The following is an 18,611-nucleotide window of genomic DNA, read 5'->3' as shown; positions in this document are numbered from 1 at the left end:
CAATCCACAGCGTCAGATTGGACAGCTGAGATGTCCATCAACATATTGACAGATCAACTCGCCCCAGTCCTAGATTGGATGGCTGAATTGTCACTCACTGTGTCCAGATACACTGATAGGCCGGCCTCACACTCAGCGTTGAAAAATACGGTCCGTATTTTACGGCCGTAATACGCTCCAAAATTAGAAATACGGTGGTCCGTAAGAACTCCGTAGGCAAGGTGTGGTCGCGTATTTTGCGCATGTAATGTTGCGTATGTAATCCGTATGCCCACCGTAATGCGTATTTTTCACGCAACCTGACAAAATGGACATATAACGGTTTTTGCGGATGAAATTGATTTAAATTACCCTCAGCAACCCTATTTAAGGCCTCTACAACATGTGTCTCACTCCCATATGGTCATTTTGTGGTTTTGCAACTGTTGGAGTGTTGTTGTAACATTTGGACCATGTCTGACCACCTGCAGTTCACCCCAACGCAGCGTGTTTTGTTTAACTGGCTATTGTCTCGTCGGTTTGGGCACCCATACCCTGTGATTGTGGATCCGCGAAGGAGGAGCAGAAGAATGTGGGTGCATCCTCTTCTGACTAAACGCCTCACTAAAGGCCATTTTCATCGGCTATATACAGCTCTGCAGGAACATCCAGACAAGTTTTATCTGTACTGTCGCATGTCTATACAAACCTTTGACAGATTGTTGGAGATATTACGCCCAGGAATAACATTTCAGGACACAAGGCTGCGCAAAGCCATCTCTGCTGAGGAGCGTCTTCTCCTCACGTTACGGTATGTATTCTCCATCCTCACATACTGTATGTTGATGATCTTTTTTATAAATGTTTCTTATTTTTTAAATTTTTACCCATAATATGTGTACATTAAGGCCAAAGCAGATGTGACAACGTGACGTAACTGTTATATTTCAGCCCCTTAAGGCCATTTTTCCCATTTCAGTGTTAATTTAGTAGGCCACAAATGCAAATATGATTGTGCTTATTCATGTTTTGTGTGCACTCTTGAAACAAACCTAATTTATTGTGTTTGTTTCACTTACAGATTTCTGTCCACTGGATTGTCCTTTGCAGGTCTCCACCTTGAATTTTTGATTGGCCGCTCCACCATTTCTGGCATTGTGCGGTTAACCTGTCGCCAAATATGGGATAGACTTAAGGACCTTGTGATGCCTGAGCCCAAACAGGCTGATTGGCTCCAAATAGCCCGTGGGTTCAAGGTCAATTGTGACTTCCCAAACTGCATTGGAGCGGTGGATGGGAAACATATTAGGGTACGTAAGCCGCCGAACTCTGGCTCCCAATTCTACAACTATAAGCAGTTTTTCTCTGTAGTTCTGTTAGCTGTAGTTGACAGTAACTACAGGTTTATAATTGTAGATATTGGGGCCTATGGACGAACTGGAGACTCTAGGGTCTTCAATTCGTCTATAATGGGTCGGCGGCTAGGTGAAAACCAGTTAGACCTCCCACCACCACAACAACTCCCAGGCTCCACTGCAGAAGCACTGCCTTTTTTTTTTGTTGGAGATGAGGCCTTCCAACTCACCAGACACGTCATGAGGCCTTATCCCCGGCGCAACCTGGACCACCGTCGGAGGATATTTAATTTGCGCCTTTCTAGGGCGCGCAGACTGGTGGAGTGCACCTTTGGTATTCTGGTGGCCAAATGGCGTGTCCTACAGACTGCCATGCAGCTCAGTGAGGCTACAGTCAATGAAGTAATCAAAGCATCTGTAATTTTGCACAACTATACCCGCATACATGATTGCTTCTCAGATGGTAATGATGAACACATGTTGCGTAGTGTCAGTAGTCCAACACCACATGGCCCACCTCCGCGCCGTCCCCTTTCTGGTATCAAAGTTAGGGATGTTTTGACCAATTATTTTGTTTCTCCTCAGGGTTCTACTCCCTGGCAAGATTATGCTGTTTCTCAGTTGTGATTTTTGTTATTTTAAAGATATGTTTTTGTAATATATTATTATCAACCACTGAAAACGTACTGTGTGTGTTTTTTTCCTTAATTACCATATGTTTCTGTTTTCTGAATATGTGTGTGATGCAAAAATGATTAGTCTACAAACATCAATTGTCTTTTTTGTAAACTTTTTACTAACTTTGCAACCCTTTTTTTTTGGTTGTTAACCCCATATTTTTGCCATATGGTTTTGAGAAGCCTTTTTTATGGGTTGCTTTGTACCAAGGATCCACAACAAAGTGGAAATGTTTTGAAAACACAACATTAACATGGTAGCCAGCTACCAAAATAAAACACAAAAAACAAAACTAAATTACAGATCCCTGTAAGTTGGTGGGGGAGATGTTGGCAGCTCTGGGTCCTGGTCTGGTGGCCTTTGTTGGGCCGATGGCAGTTCATCCTGTGAGGATGCAGTGGCTTGCGGCCCAGAATACTGGCCTTGTCCATATTGGCCAGATGTGTGTTGACCAAAAGCCATTTGGCTCTGGGCATCATGCTGAGGTACAGATTGCCTTGCATCATACCCCAACCCAAAATGGCCATGTTGTCCAAACCCAGGTTGGGACCAGCCAACATCACTGTGTCTGGAGAAGTGGCCATATTGGGATTGGGGGTTGAAGCCTGCCATTTGGTACTCTAATGGCCTTTGTAGATTTTGGGATGGGAGTGGTTGAAGGGGAGGCATACGTGGAGTAGGTGCAGCAAATCCTGATTGATTTGGCTCCTGTTGAGGGAATTGAAGGCGCAAGAGGTTTGTTTGGCCAAGCTGCCTTCGCTCCAGGTATTCAAAAACCTCATAGGGGATATTTGGAGGGGTGCTTAAATCAATCAGGATTTGCATACACCCTCTGACACGTAGCCTCACCTCACGGGGAAGGGGTCTAAGGTATCGGGCAAGGCTGCGGGCAAAGGCCTCCTCGCCATCATCTGTGGCTGCCCTGGCCAAATAGTTGAGGACCCCAGCATCAACTTCACTTCTTCTGCCTTCAAGCTCTCTCCTTCGCCGGGATCTCCGTAAAGGCCCAGCTGCCTGTGGGGATGACACCAGTGGGCCTGTAGGGCTGCTGCTGTGCCCATGTTCCACAGGCCTTGGTACATGTGCTGCTGAGGGTGATGGTGCAGCATCTTCATCACTTGCTGCTGCCTGCAGTGATGATGCTGCTGATGGGTCCTCAATGATGGATCCTGATGCAGCCACAGATGGTCCTGCAACCTCTTCCTCCACACTTACAGGATCAATGATAGGGTCTGATTCTGATCCGGTTTCCCTCTCTGTGAGGTTTGACTGTGTTCTGTAAAGAAAACAATAAAATAAAATTTTTATTTTGACATTGTTTAAAGGGAACCTGTCACCCCGTTTTTTGAGATTGAGATATAAATACTGTTAAATAGGGCCTGTGCTGTGCGTTACTATGGTGTATGTAGTGTACCCTGATTCCCCATGTATGCCGAGAAATACATTACCAAAGTCGGCGTTTTCGCCTGTCAATCAGGCTGGTCTGGTCAGGTGGGCGTGTTCACAGCGTTCTTTTCTTCCCCAGGTTTCCGTTGGTGGCGTAGTGGTGTGCGCATGTCCAAGGTCCGGATTCCCTGTGCCCACGTGAAGACACAGCGCGCGATCTGCGCTGTCATTCCTTTCATCGGTGCGGGCGGCCATCTTCCTGGGGCCGCGCGTGCGCAGATGTAGTGCTCTGCTGCACGGGGCTTCAGGAAAATGGCCGCGGGATGCCGCGCGTGCGCAGAAGAGATCGCGGCGGCCATTTTCCCAAAGCCGAGATGCAAACTCGGCTTTGGGAAAATGGCCGCCGCGATCTCTTCTGCGCACGCGCGGCATCCCGCGGCCATTTTCCTGAAGCCCCGTGCAGCAGAGCACTACATCTGCGCACGCGCGGCCCCAGGAAGATGGCCGCCCGCACCGATGAAAGGAATGACAGCGCAGATCGCGCGCTGTGTCTTCACGTGGGCACAGGGAATCCGGACCTTGGACATGCGCACACCACTACGCCACCAACGGAAACCTGGGGAAGAAAAGAACGCTGTGAACACGCCCACCTGACCAGACCAGCCTGATTGACAGGCGAAAACGCCGACTTTGGTAATGTATTTCTCGGCATACATGGGGAATCAGGGTACACTACATACACTATAGTAACGCACAGCGCAGGCCCTATTTAACAGTATTTATATCTCAATCTCAAAAAACGGGGGTGACAGGTTCCCTTTAATTAGACATCGGTGTGCAATATTAAAATAAAACAAAAAAAAAAAAAAAACACAACATCTCCTTCTCTACTCCCCTATTATCTCATATTCACACAAGAATATCCAAGATTTGTCTTGTAGAGCCCCACAAATGTAACAAACACTATCACGACACATCATAATGTGGCATACCATTTCAAGCTACAAAAAAACCAGGCACAACCACCTCTTCAAACAATAACATACCATGCAGTAACAACCCATACCACAAAACACTGCCTGAACATCTCTAAACTCGCATACTACATTCTCACCCATCCCTTGTTGAATCTTGGGATGCTTGGCGGCCAGGGTCCTCTCTCCTCCAGGACACTTTTGGAATTTATGCTTGTTTACATTATTGTTGGCACTATATTGACACATCCTTACATGGAACTTGCAATGTCATAACCCTAATCCACAAAAAAAATAAAAATTTAGTTACATTACAAATGTCTAGAGTGGTTTGTACTTACTGCCTAAGATCCATACTGGCATCCAAAAAGGAAAGACGGTCGTAATATATATACTTCCTCTTCTTCAGTGGGGCTGCTGACCCACTCCTAGCCCGCTGCTGTCTTTCCCGCCGGTATTGGTCCCGGATGCTGCGCCATCTTGTCATAACATCATCCACTGCAATTACAAGGGCACAAATAATGTTCTATATCATTCTGAACATAGCTTAGTCCAGTTGTCAGACATATTTGTATTGTTAAAGCAAAAAGTGGCTATAGCACAATAATTTCCATGGTGAGTCAGATGATAAAGGGGTTACATGCAGAGGTCTATATATCGCCCACAGTTAAGAACTTGACAGTATCAGACTGGTAGAGAGGGGAGAGAACCCTGTTCTTGCAAACATACATTAGGTAAGATATGCTAGGATAGGAAAGGAAAATGACTTGTGCTATAATGAGAATAATGCTCAAAAATATCTAAAAATAAGACAAGGGACAACAACCCTCTGGACGGGGTATGAGGCCAAGAAAATATTTAGCAGGGCAAGATCAACATGAACTATGTCCAGAAACACTTTGGCATGTTCCTCAGCTTTAGAAAATGACAAATAAGGCCATAAATGACATATAAAGATAAAAATGATTGCTCAAGTAATCATGTAGGGAAAGCATCTTTTAAAGTTAAATCTTGTGAATACATGAGTGTACTTACATAAACTTGTCTGCTCCGCACGTGGCCGTTGGGCATAATCAGGGAATAGTAGCCCACAGATGGCCCTCCAAGCTGCCTCTTTCCTGGCCCGGTTGGAGTAGTTGGGATCCCTCTGGTCCCATATTTCAGGCCTTTCTTGGACCAGGATGAGGAGCATATCAACATTGATGATGTTTGCCATGCTGCTTGGAACTCTGTGGAGGCGAGCACCAGACTTCCGGGATGTCTGTGTGGCTTTTTGAGCTAATTAGCATGTCTGAGTTTCATGATTGAGGGCTTGGCTCAATTCCTTGCACCTGGCGATGTCTGGAGATGTCTGGCGTATTTTACGCAAGTCACACTGTTGGTTCGTGTGTAATCCGTATATTTCTCGCCCCCATAGACTTTCATTGGCGATTTTTTTGCGCAATACGGTGACAAACGCAGCATGCTGCGATTTTCTACGGCCGTAGAAGACCGTATAATACGGAACCGTAAAATACGGCAGATAGAAGCTTGGCCATAGAGATGCATTGTACCGTGTGCAATCCGTATTTTCTGCACCTCTCTTACGTCCGTAAAACTCGCGAGTGTGAAGCCGGCCATAGAAGGAATTGTGACAGAATACAGAGCCGTGGGGTACTCGGTACCGGATTCGGTACTTAAAGGGAGGTGTCACGGCAGCGGTGACCCGGTCCGTGACCCTGGGCGCCCAAGTAAAAGGGACAGTCTTTAAAGGGATTTGTGAAATAATAAGAGTTTGTGACGCAGCTTCTCTCTCCAGCTCCTCACTCTCCTTGGCTGCTTTCCCTCCTTCATGCTCTCTACCGCTTGTTGCGTCCTTTCTTTCCTTTCCAGGAGCTGCAGCATGACCCCTCAGTCTTCCTGACTCTCTCGGTTTCTTCCTCTCTCCTCACTCCTCTGTGACAGACTGACTAACTCTCCCTCCAGCCAGAATATATATATATATATATATATATATATATATATATATATATATATATATATATATATATATATATATAGATATATATATATAGATAGAGATAACAAGAACCAATCAAAAAACACAAACTCATTTAAGCTGTTGCTGAGCCCCCAGTCCGATTTGACCCTGATAAACTGAACTCTGATTAATACACTGCCAGGTCTGTGATGTCATGCAACATCATGCAACATCATGAAAATGGTAACAATAAAAACATCAGCTTGTCCTGCAAAAAACAAGCCCTCACATGACTCCGTAAGCCGAAATATGAAAAAATTATAGCTCTCAAAATATGGTGATGCAAAAACTAGTTTTCGCATCTTTTAGTGTATGACAGCAGCCAAACATAAAAACCCAATATAAATCTGGTATCGCTGCAATTGCACTGACCCGAAGAATAAAGTTGCCTAATCTCTTATACCACATGAAGAACGACGTAAAAAATAAAACCAATTCTTCACCTGCTGTTGATTTTTTTCATTCTGCCTCCCAAAGATCGCAGTAAGGCTCGTCGCACATTTATCCTGCGCTCTGCGCTCTGCGCTCTGCGCTCAGCACTTACACTGGGGTTTCTGTGTAAATCTCTGAAATATGTGATTCAGACAGAACCCCCGGCAGAATATTCCCTATAATGAGGCAGATGGAGGCACTGTGGGCGCCATAAGACCTTCGATCCGGCGGTGTCTGTTTTTTAGGATTGCTTAAAATGCCGCAGTTTTGTGCACTTCTGAAAAGGAAATTGCTGAACTGAGGTCAGACAGAGTCCAGAGTAACTCTGCTGCTTCATTATAGTGAATGGATCCCTCGGGGTTTTCATCTGTCACTTCACTCAGAGATTTAGATGGAAACCCCAAAGTGCTCAGCGTAGAGCAACGGATAAATGTGATCCCTAACGTTATCTAAAATTTTCCAAATAAAAGCTTCAACTCAATTCACAAAAAAAAACAAGTCCCCACTCAGGTCCGTCATCTGTTGATGTAAATATGGGGGGCTTCCACCTTACTGGTAGCACAAAGGCTCTCAAAAACCTAAATGGCTTCACGCTCCTCAAAAGAAATTCAGCAAATTCTGCGCTCCCAAATCCAAATGTCCTCCTAATTTATGGGTGTGTCTCCAGAAGCATGAGCTGAGCATAATGTACTTGGCACTACAATGGCAATTTGCACTTTTCACTCACCCTTATCCACTGCTGCCTGTTTCTGGAAAACACCAATAGAGTCAAAATCGTCACTACATCTGTAGATAAAAGGGTTATAGTTTACAAAATGTGGTTACTTGAGGGGAGTTTCCACTGTTTAGACACAACGCTACATGGCATATGAGTCGCCCGGCAGGGCCTTGGGGTACTCGGTACGGGTCCGTTACTTAAAGGGACGTGTCATGGCGGCGGTGACCCGGGCCGTGGCCCTGGGCGCCCATGTTAAAGGGACAGTCTTTAAAGGGGTTGTGGAAATAAGGAAAGTTAGTGATGCCACCTGTGGTTCTCGGTCAGAGTTGACCGACGCTGCTTAAAGGGGTCCTCTGGGGGCGATGGTGCTGCAGCAAAGATGGGGTCACTTCCTACAGATGAAGCAGTGTCCCCAGGTCTCCCGGTGTATTTGGCAGGGATGGTGAATGCCGCAAATAATTGGAGGACACAGGGTTGCAGTCTTTACCTGGTTTACTGAGATGGTATTCAGCCTCATTCCAGGGTACCAGTAACAGGTGTAGCTGGAGTCCAGGCAGCCTGAAGACAGGTGGAAATCCCCTTGACAGGTCAGTTTGGGAGCGTTCCACTATGCGCTGGTCTGTGGTCCCTTGCTGCCTGTAGCTCTCTAACAAGGCCCTCTTTCTTCCCTGTCCAGGGACAGTACCTGCACGGTAGGCAACTTGAGACGACTCTTTTGGGTCTCTGTTCACGGTGACTCTGGACTCTGATTGCTGCTGTACCTCAGGTATTATGTGGGCAAGTCCCTTTTAGTTTCCTGCCCTCTGGTTCTGCCATGGGGCTTGCAGTCCCCCTCAGCCTCGGGCTCTCGGTACCCGGTTTCCGCGGTAAGCTAAGGCTAGGTTCACATTGCGTTAGTGCAGTCCGTTCAATTCATACGTTAAACGGACTGCGCTGACGCAAGTGCCGACTTTGCACAGCACTAGCGCAGATGGAGCATCTGCTAGCGCCATCTGCGCTAGCGGTGACGGACCCAGAAACGCTGCAGCCTGCCTCGCGGGTCCATGGGCGTGCGCTAGCGAAACATCCGACATTGCATTCAACGGCGCCGTTAACGGACTACGTTACACCGTGTTATGCTGCGGTGTAACGTAGTCCGTTTAACGGAGACACTGAATGCAATGTGAACCCAGCCTTAGAGAGGACCAGTAGCAGTCTTTCTCTAGCTCCTAAGTACCTCTGTGCTCTTTCACTGTCTGCTACCAACTGTCAACTGTCTGCTTGTCTGCCTAGCAACTGCCTAGCAACTGACTCATCTTCCTGACCAGAGACAGCAGCTCTCCTCAAATCGGGTGTAGAGCTCCCCCTTCTGGCCTGGAGTCAGAATGTGTTGGATGTAAGGTTACCTGCTAAAGGGATTCCTCCTGTCTCCAAGCATGGCATTACCCTCCCCGAGAGGAAGGCAATACCACTGTGGTACCTCAACTCCTGGGGTGCCACACATATGCTAATTATTCCAGTAAATTTTACATTCAAAAAGTCAATTGGCGCTTCTTCCCTTCCAAGCCAAGCCGTGCGCCCAAACAGTAGTATTCCCCTACATATGGGCAGGGCCGGTTTTAGGCAAAGTGGGGCCCTAGGCAAAAGTTTAAAATGCGGCCCCAAATGCTAACATATTGCACATCACACAGAAGCATTTCTGTTGTATTAACATGCTCTGAGTTCAGGCCGCTAAACAAGTGTGATAGACAATATTGAAGTTGTTCGCTTGTTCCTCAGCCTCTTTACACCAACTGAGAAAAAATGATGGGAACAGAACAATCACTATAAGATCAGTTTGTCCCTATACAGTATCATGTCACCAGCAGCACATGTACAGTTTACACCGGGTGATGCGATGCTGAGAAAAATGTTTTTTTGTTCCAGCATAAACAATCCAATCACTCGATGAATATGCAGCATCTTGCTTGTTTTGTATAATACACCCCATAATCTTCCACATAGTATAATGTGCACCACAGTCCTCCTTATTGTTAAATGCAAACCCCATAATCCTCCATATAATATAATGTGCCCCATAGTCCTCCATATAGTATAACACACTCCCCATAGTCCTCAATATAGTGTGAAACACTCCTCATAGTCCTCCATATATTAAAATACACTACCCATAGTCCTCCATATAGTATAATACACTCCTCATAGTCCTCCATATATTAAAATACACTCCTGAATCCTCCATATAGTATTATACACTACCCATAGTCCTCCATATAGTATAATACACTGTTCAGTCCTCCATATATTAAAATACACTGCTCAGATCTCTATAGTACAATACACTCCTCAGTCCTCCATATAGTATAATCCACTCCTCATAGTCCTCCATATAGTATAATACACTCCTCTTAGTCCTCCATATATTAAAATACACTCAGTCCTCCATATAGTATAATACACTCCTCATAGTGCTCCATATAGTATAATGCACTGCCATAGTCATCCATGTAGTACAATTCACTTCCCATAGTATAATGCACCCCATAGTTCTTCATATAGTATAATGTATTCCTCATAGTCCTCAATACAGTATAATGCAGCCAACATATAGTATAATGCTGCCACCCCACTGAGTATAATGCAGCCACCCCACAGAATATAATGTAGCCCCCTGAGTATAATGCAGCCCCACCATACAATATAATGTAACCCGCATAGAATATAATGCAGCCCACTCATATAGTATAATGCAGCCCCTCCATAGAAAATATGGTAGCCTTCTCATAGAGTATAATGAAGCCCTCATACAATATAATCTAGCCCCCAAAAGAATATAATGCAGCCCCCATAGAATACAATGTAGCCCCCTCATAGAGTATGACGCAATCACCCCTCATAGAATACAATAAATTTAATACATAGAATAAATTTAATACATAGAATATAATGTAGCCCCCCCAGAGAATATAATACAGCCCACCTCCCCATAGAATATAATGTAGCCTCTTCAAAGAGTTTGATGCAACCCTCCTCTATAAAATATAATACAGCCTCCCATAGAATATAATACAACCCCCATAGAATATAATGTAGGCCCCCATAGAATTTAATACAGTCCCCTATAGAATATAATGTAGGCCCCCATATAATCTAATACAGCCCCCCAATGAATATAATGTAGGCCCCCATAGAATCTAATACAGCACTCCCATAGAATATACTGTAGGCCCCCATAGAATATTATGTAGCCCCCTCGCCGAGAATGGTGGACCTCCAGTCCAGTAATCACTCATTCATATATTTAAAAAAAAAAACACAATCCTCACCTCTCTTCGTGTCCCCTTCTGCTCCCTGTGCTCCAGGCTCAGCTCCTGGCACACAGCAGGTATGCGATGATGTGACGTCATCGCCCACCCGCAGTGTCAGAGGCAGAGTGGAATGATGGGAGAGGGAGCATCAGCTAAAGCACCTGGGGGATCAAGGTGCTCAATACACATCTAGATAAGTTTCCTAAGGGGTCTAGTTTCCAAAATGGTGTCACTTGTGGGGGGTTTCCACTGTTTAGGCACATCAGGGGCTTTCCGATCATGACATGGCGACTGCTAATTATGTCAGCAAATTTTACATTAAAAAAGAAATGACGTTCCTTCCCTTTTGAGCCCTGCTGTGAGCCCAAACAATAGATTTCCCCCACATATGGGGTATTGGCATGCTCAGGAGAAATTGCACCACAAAATGTATGGTCCATATTCTCCTGTTACCCTTGTGAAGGTTAAAAAAAATTTGGTCTAAATGAAAATTTTTGTGAAGGAAAAGTAAATTAAATTAAAAGTATTTTTTTCTTCCACATTCCAAAAATTCATATGAAGCACCTGAAGGGTTAATAAACTTCTTGAATGTGGTTTTGAGTACCATTAGGGGTGCAGTTTTTAGAATGGTATCATTTTTGGGTATTTTCTTTCATATAGGCCCCTCAAAGTCACTTCATGTGTGAGGTGGTCCGTAAAAAAATGGTTTTGCAAATTTCGTTGTAAGAAGGAAAGATCGCTGGTCAACTTTAAACCCTTATAACTTCCTAACAAAACAAAAAAAGTTTGAAAATTGCGAAATTTTCAACATTTTTGCCAAATTTCCATTTTTTTAACAAATAAATGCAAGTAATATCAAATAAATTATCTATCTATCATGAAGTACAATATGTCACAAGAAAACATTCTCAGAATCAGCAGGATCCATTGAAGTGTTCTAGAGTTTTTGCCTCATAAAGGGACAGTGGTCAGAATTGTAAAAATTGGCTTGGTCAGGAAGGTGAAAACGGGCTTCGGGGTGAAGGGGTTAAGGAAGATGCTCAGTCATCTTCGGGGATGTTTTTTGCCTTCTCATTGACTTTCATTGTAAAGTATAGAGTGTCTTCCAAGCGGAAAAGAATACAATGGTCAGGTCACTGCTTTTAACCACCTAGCGTTTTTTAGAAAAACATGAAGCGGTCGGGTTTTGGAGTGGACCTTCTCCAAACCTGCCTGAAAAGCGCTATGTGAACGTACCCTAAGGCCGGCGTCACACTTGTGAGTTTTACGGACGTAAGAGCGCAGAAACTACGTCCGTAAAACTCGCAAAAAATACGGCACAATTATTCTCTATGCCCCTGCTCCTATCTGCCGTATTAAACTGATCAGTATTATACGGCTTTCTACGGCCGTAGAAAATCGCAGCATGCTGCGTTTGTCACCGTATTGTGCAAATAAAACGTCAATGAAAGTCTATGGAAGCCAGAAAAATACGGATCACACACGGACCAGCAGTGTAACTTGCGAGAAATACGCAGCGGTGTTAGAGAGAAAAGCCGGTAATTCAGTGCGGTGTACAGTAAAATCACACTGGCAGCTTACAATAGAATAGGTAGAATAAATGTGTACACATAGAATAGGTATATATATATATATATATATATATATATATATATATATATATATATATATACATATACAGTGGGGCAAAAAAGTATTTAGTCAGTCACCAATAGTGCAAGTTCCACCACTTAAAAAGATGAGAGGCGTCTGTAATTTACATCATAGGTAGACCTCAACTATGGGAGACAAACTGAGAAAAAAAAATCCAGAAAATCACATTGTCTGTTTTTTTAACATTTTATTTGCATATTATGGTGGAAAATAAGTATTTGGTCAGAAACAAACAATCAAGATTTCTGGCTCTCACAGACCTGTAACTTCTTTAAGAGTCTCCTCTTTCCTCCACTCATTACCTGTAGTAATGGCACCTGTTTAAACTTGTTACCAGTATAAAAAGACACCTGTGCACACCCTCAAACAGTCTGACCCCAAACTCCACTATGGTGAAGACCAAAGAGCTGTCAAAGGACACCAGAAACAAAATTGTATCCCTGCACCAGGCTGGGAAGACTGAATCTGCAATAGCCAACCAGCTTGGAGGGAAGAAATCAACAGTGGGAGCAATAATTAGAAAATGGAAGACATACAAGACCACTGATAATCTCCCTCGATCTGGGGCTCCACGCAAAATCCCACCCCGTGGGGTCAGAATGATCACAAGAACGGTGAGCAAAAATCCCAGAACCACGTGGGGGGACCTAGAGAATGAACTGCAGAGAGCTGGGACCAATGTAACAAGGCCTACCATAAGTAACACACTACGCCACCATGGACTCAGATCCTGCAGTGCCAGACGTGTCCCACTGCTTAAGCCAGTACATGTCCGGGCCCGTCTGAAGTTTGCTAGAGAGCATTTGGATGATCCAGAGGAGTTTTGGGAGAATGTCCTATGGTCTGATGAAACCAAACTGGAACTGTTTGGTAGAAACACAACTTGTCGTATTTGGAGGAAAAAGAATACTGAGTTGCATCCATCAAACACCATACCTACTGTAAAGCATGGTGGTGGAAACATCATGCTTTGGGGCTGTTTCTCTGCAAAGGGGCCAGGACGACTGATCCGGGTACATGAAAGAATGAATGGGGCCATGTATCATGAGATTTTGAGTGCAAGCCTCCTTCCATCAGCAAGGGCATTGAAGATGAAACGTGGCTGGGTCTTTCAACATGACAATGATCCAAAGCACACCGCCAGGGCAATGAAGGAGTGGCTTCGGAAGAAGCATTTCAAGGTCCTGGAGTGGCCTAGCCAGTCTCCAGATCTCAACCCTATAGAAAACCTTTGGAGGGAGTTGAAAGTCCGTGTTGCCAAGCGAAAAGCCAAAAACATCACTGCTCTAGAGGAGATCTGCATGGAGGAATGGGCCAACATACCAACAACAGTGTGTGGCAACCTTGTGAAGACTTACAGAAAACGTTTGACCTCTGTCATTGCCAACAAAGGATATATTACAAAGTATTGAGATGAAATTTTGTTTCTGACCAAATACTTATTTTCCGCCATAATATGCAAATAAAATGTTAAAAAAACAGACAATGTGATTTTCTGGATTTTTTTTTCTCAGTTTGTCTCCCATAGTTGAGGTCTACCTATGATGTAAATTACAGACACCTCTCATCTTTTTAAGTGGTGGAACTTGCACTATTGCTGACTGACTAAATACTTTTTTGCCCCACTGTATATATATATATATATATATATATATATATATATATATATATATATATATATATACACACGAGGGGCGATCCAAAAGTAATGATAATCGGTTATTTCTATTGCACACAGAAATTAAAATAAAATGTTTTCTTCTCTCTTTGGTACCCACTAGTCCAGGAAAAAAAAAAATCACTTAAATAGACCACGATTCCCGGGAGCTACATTCATTTGAATATGAACTGCCGAGGAGTGAACATCAAAATGGAAAAAAATGAGCTCAGAGCTGTCATCAAATACCTCTGCTTGAAAAAAATGACTACCAAAGACATACACAGCGACTTGGTGGAAACATTGGGGGACTCTTCTCCTCCATATTCCACAGTTGCATGCTGGGCCAAGGAATTTAAGCTGGGAAGAACATCGACGGAAGATGAACATCGTCAAGGACGCCCATCCACGTCCCTCAATGAAGAAAACGTGAAAAAAGTTGAAGAAGTTGTATTGGCAGATCGAAGAGTGACTATCAGGCATGTAGCTGAGGTCCCAGGGATCTCATATGGCAGTATTCAAAGAATCCTTGCAAAAGAATTGCATATGAGAAAGGTCTCCGCGCGTTGGGTGCCAAAAATGTTAACCGACGAGCAAAAGAAGAAACGAGTTGACATTTCAATAGCAAATCTCGAAAAGTTCCAAGCAGACAAGGAAAATTTTTTCTCACGTTTTTTGACCATGGACAAGACCTGGATCCACCACTTTGATCCCAAAACTAAACAACAATCGATGACGTGGAAACGAGCCGACGAACCAACGCCGAAGAAATTCAAAGTGTCAAGCTCAGCAGGGAAGGTTATGGCGTCCGTTTTTTGGGACGATGAAGGAATTATTATGGTGGACTATTTGGAGAAGGGAGCCACTATTACGGGCTCCTACTATGCAGAACAAATAAGAAGATTGTGGGAGGCTATCAAGGAGAAAAGGCGCGGCAAACTGCGGGCTGGAGTGCTGTTTCACCAAGATAACGCGCCGGCTCACAAAGCTGCAGTTGCCATGGCTACCATTCAAGAAGCGGGCTTTGAACTGATGGAACACCCCCCCTATTGGCCAGATCTAGCCCCCAGTGACTTCTTTCTCTTTCCTCGACTCAAGGAACACCTCTGGGGCAAGAAATTTGATGACAATAGCGACGTGATAACCGCTGTTGGGGATTTTTTTGAGGGTCAAGATCAAGAATTTTTTTCTAAGGGAATTCTAAGTTTAGAAAAGAGATGGACTAAATGTATAGACTTGATAGGAGACTATGTAAAAAAATAAAAAAAATTTTTGACTATATTCATTGTGTTTAGTATTGATTATCATTTCTTTTGGATCGCCCCTCGTATATGTCAGTGAGACACATATATGTATATATATTAATATTTCTTCCTGCGCTAGATAGCTTTAAAGCCGGTAATTCAATTACCGGCTTTTGCTTTCTCCTTCCTAAAACCCGACATGATATGAGACCTGGTTTACATACAGTAAACCATCTCATATCACCATTTTTTTTTGCATATTCCACACTACTAATGTCAGTAGTGTGTATATGCAAAATTTGGCCGTTCTAGCTAGTAAATTAAGGGGTTAAATGGCGGAAAAAATTGGCGTGGGCTCCTGCACAATTTTGTCCGCCAGAGTAGTAAAGCCAGTGACTGAGGGCAGATATTAATAGCCTGGAGAGGGTCCATGGTTATTGGCCCCACCTGGCTAAAAACATCTGCCCCCAGCCACCCCAGAAAAGGCACATGTGGAAGATGCGCCTATTCTGGCACTTGGCCCCTCTCTTCCCATTCCCGTGTAGCGGTGGGATATGGGGTAATGAAGGGTTAATGCCACCTTGCTATTGTAAGGTGACATTAAGCCAAATTAATAATGGAGAGGCGTCAATTCTGACACCTATCCATTATTAATCCAATACTAGTAAAGGGTTAAAAAAAAAACCACACACACATTATTAAAAATTAATTTAATGAAAAAACACAAAGGTTGTTGTATTAATTTGCTTTGCAAAAAGGAAAAAAAAGAGAGAGAGATAGCTATAGCTATAGAGAGAGCTATAGGACCCACTACGAGGTTTGCCGTGAAGTGGCAGTGGGCTTCATACAGTCTGATCAGAATGTTAAACTGAAAACCTCATGTTCAGTATATAAATTTTTGCCTAGCGGCTTTAGATCAACGTATGATTTTGGGATGTGCGGTTTATGCTCTTTTTTTTTTTTTTTTTTTTTTTGTTGTATTAATTTATTCTACTCTCAATCCACTCACTGAAGACCCTCAATCTGTAAATCAAAAAAAAAAAAATAAACCAAGAATATACATACCTTCCGAGGATCTGTAAGGTCCAACAATGTAAATCCATCTGAAGGGGTTAAAATATTTTGCAGGCAGGAGTTCTGCTAATGCAACGCTACTCCTGCCTGCAAAAACCCAGCGAATGAAGGTAAAGTAGGTCAATGACCTATATTTAGAGGCGCCCTCTGCTGGCTGTTCCTAGATCGTGGGAACTTTCCTAGAAAGCTCCCTGGCTCGAGATCATATGAGGACAACCAGCAGAGGGTGCCCTCTTATGATCTCGAGCCAGGGAGCTTTCTAGGAAAGTTCCCACGATCTAGGAACAGCCAGCAGAGGGCGACTCACCGCAAATGAAGCTAAATATAGGTCATTATATAGGAGAAAGCAAAAGCCGGTAATTGAATTACCGGCTTTCTGCTATATCGCGCTGGATGAAATATTAATAAATATACATATATGTGTCTACTGACTATATATATATATATATATATATATATATATATATATATATATAGACAGTATATATGGTTTTTTTTTTTATTTTACACACGGATCCCTTGTATAGCTGTATGCCGGTTTTGCAAGCCTGCAATAAAAACACGCAGTACGGATGCCATACGGATTACATACGGAGGATGCCATGCGCAAAAAACGGTGACACACCCTGGCTACGGAGGAGCTACGGACCACTATTTTCGGGACTTTTCAGCGTATTACGGCCGTAATATACGGACCGCATTTTCATACGCTGTGTGTGACGCCGGCCTAAAGCTGATAATAATTATATATCTCCTCTTAGGATTTGTCATTTTTCTACATAATACTTTTTTATCCTTTCTATGTAATATTCCAGGAGTCACAAAACTAACACTCACTAATTTCCAGAGAAAATAGTGAAGAAAGTACTTGGAAAATACATTACCATCAATATTATCATTGACAGATAAAGTGAATAAAATTGAGATTCCCGTTACAGTAGCACCAGACAAATGGTGGGCTATAATAGACAGCATGGAAACAGTCAGTACTTACAATTGTTGAGGGGGAAGCGAAGGAAAGTGGGCAAGCATAATGATCTGAGCAACTTTGGCAAAGTGCCACATTGTGATGGCAAGATGACTGGTTCAGAGCACCTTCAAATGGCATTTGTGGGGTCTGCAGTAGTTTGCGCCTACCACAAGCATAAAAAGGGTAATTTGAGATTGCATAAAAGGGTCAGCTTATTTTCCAGGGACTGCACCCCTCCTGTGTATGTGCTGTGCCTGTTAATGCAGCTCAGCCCCATACCAGTAATAGTCCATCAGGATAATCATTTTTTCCCTTTTTAGGGTAAGTTCACACTAGACATTTTTTCAGTGTTTTTTTTCTGCAGCAAAACCTTATTATCTCTTGGCAATAAAGAAGCTGTATAAAAAAGCATGTTTTCCTTGGTTTTTCTAACATTTTTTTAAGACTTTTTTTGTGAGTTTTTTTTAAGGCGGTTTTGGCATGCTAGATTTGTCTCTTGTGCATACTGATAGTTTAGTGTTGAAAAAAAGTCCTATTCTATAGTATCAGGTATTTGCACAAAAAAGCAGCAAAAAATAATACCTGCATTTTTTTTTACCACCCATTCAAGTCAATCGGTGAAAAACACTGAAAAAACGCTGAAAGAAGTGACATGCTCTATGTCCAAAAAAACCATGCAAAGCACAAAATACTGGTGACAAAAAAACCAATGTGGATGAGATTTCTGACATCTCATAGGCTTTGCTGGTACTGTAAAAAGCAGCTGAAAATTTGCATAGAAAAACGCAGCAAAAACACCCTGTGTGAACTTGGCCTCAAGGAGACTTCCAGGTCCTACACGTGGATACACTCCTTAAGTTAAAATAGGGAGCTAGCAAATAGTAAAGCAATGACACTTTTTCTGCTGATTTCCCCTTGCGATCTTGCTTCCAGCCGTCACTTGCAGTCATTCTTTACTTGCCTCATTGGGACTCATTACGGAGCACTGATTCCCTTCATTAGCCAGACGCTTATGTCACTTACACCTAATCAGGACAGCTTTTCATTCTCTCGCTGTAAACAAGAATTTTTCCACTCACTGGCAGCAAACAAATATCTTACAGGTGGTGAGGAAATGAAACACAAAGTATTGCAGGATGTTTTTATTATTACATAATCAGTGAACTTAATTTGCATAAAAATGG

At 43.2% G+C, this 18,611-nt stretch overlaps 2 protein-coding genes across 2 annotated transcripts in view; both read left to right on the top strand.

Annotated features, from left to right (window-relative positions):
- Positions 1 to 18,611, top strand: part of RASGEF1A (RasGEF domain family member 1A) — a 252,090-nt gene that overhangs the window by 113,655 nt on the left and 119,824 nt on the right. The gene's annotated exons all lie outside the window — the stretch shown is intronic.
- On the top strand, positions 664 to 2,156 carry LOC138667691 (uncharacterized). Its single transcript, XM_069755809.1, has 2 exons — positions 664 to 790; positions 1,061 to 2,156. The coding sequence occupies exons 1-2, from the start codon at positions 675 to 677 to the stop codon at positions 1,959 to 1,961; spliced, it is 1,017 nt and encodes a 338-aa protein (XP_069611910.1). The 5' UTR covers positions 664 to 674; the 3' UTR covers positions 1,962 to 2,156.

This window comes from Ranitomeya imitator, chromosome 2 (assembly GCF_032444005.1).
Source record: "Ranitomeya imitator isolate aRanImi1 chromosome 2, aRanImi1.pri, whole genome shotgun sequence".
Lineage (NCBI taxonomy): Eukaryota > Metazoa > Chordata > Amphibia > Anura > Dendrobatidae > Ranitomeya > Ranitomeya imitator.
Note: the sequence above shows the minus strand (reverse complement) of the source record. Positions and strands in the feature narration are given on the sequence as shown.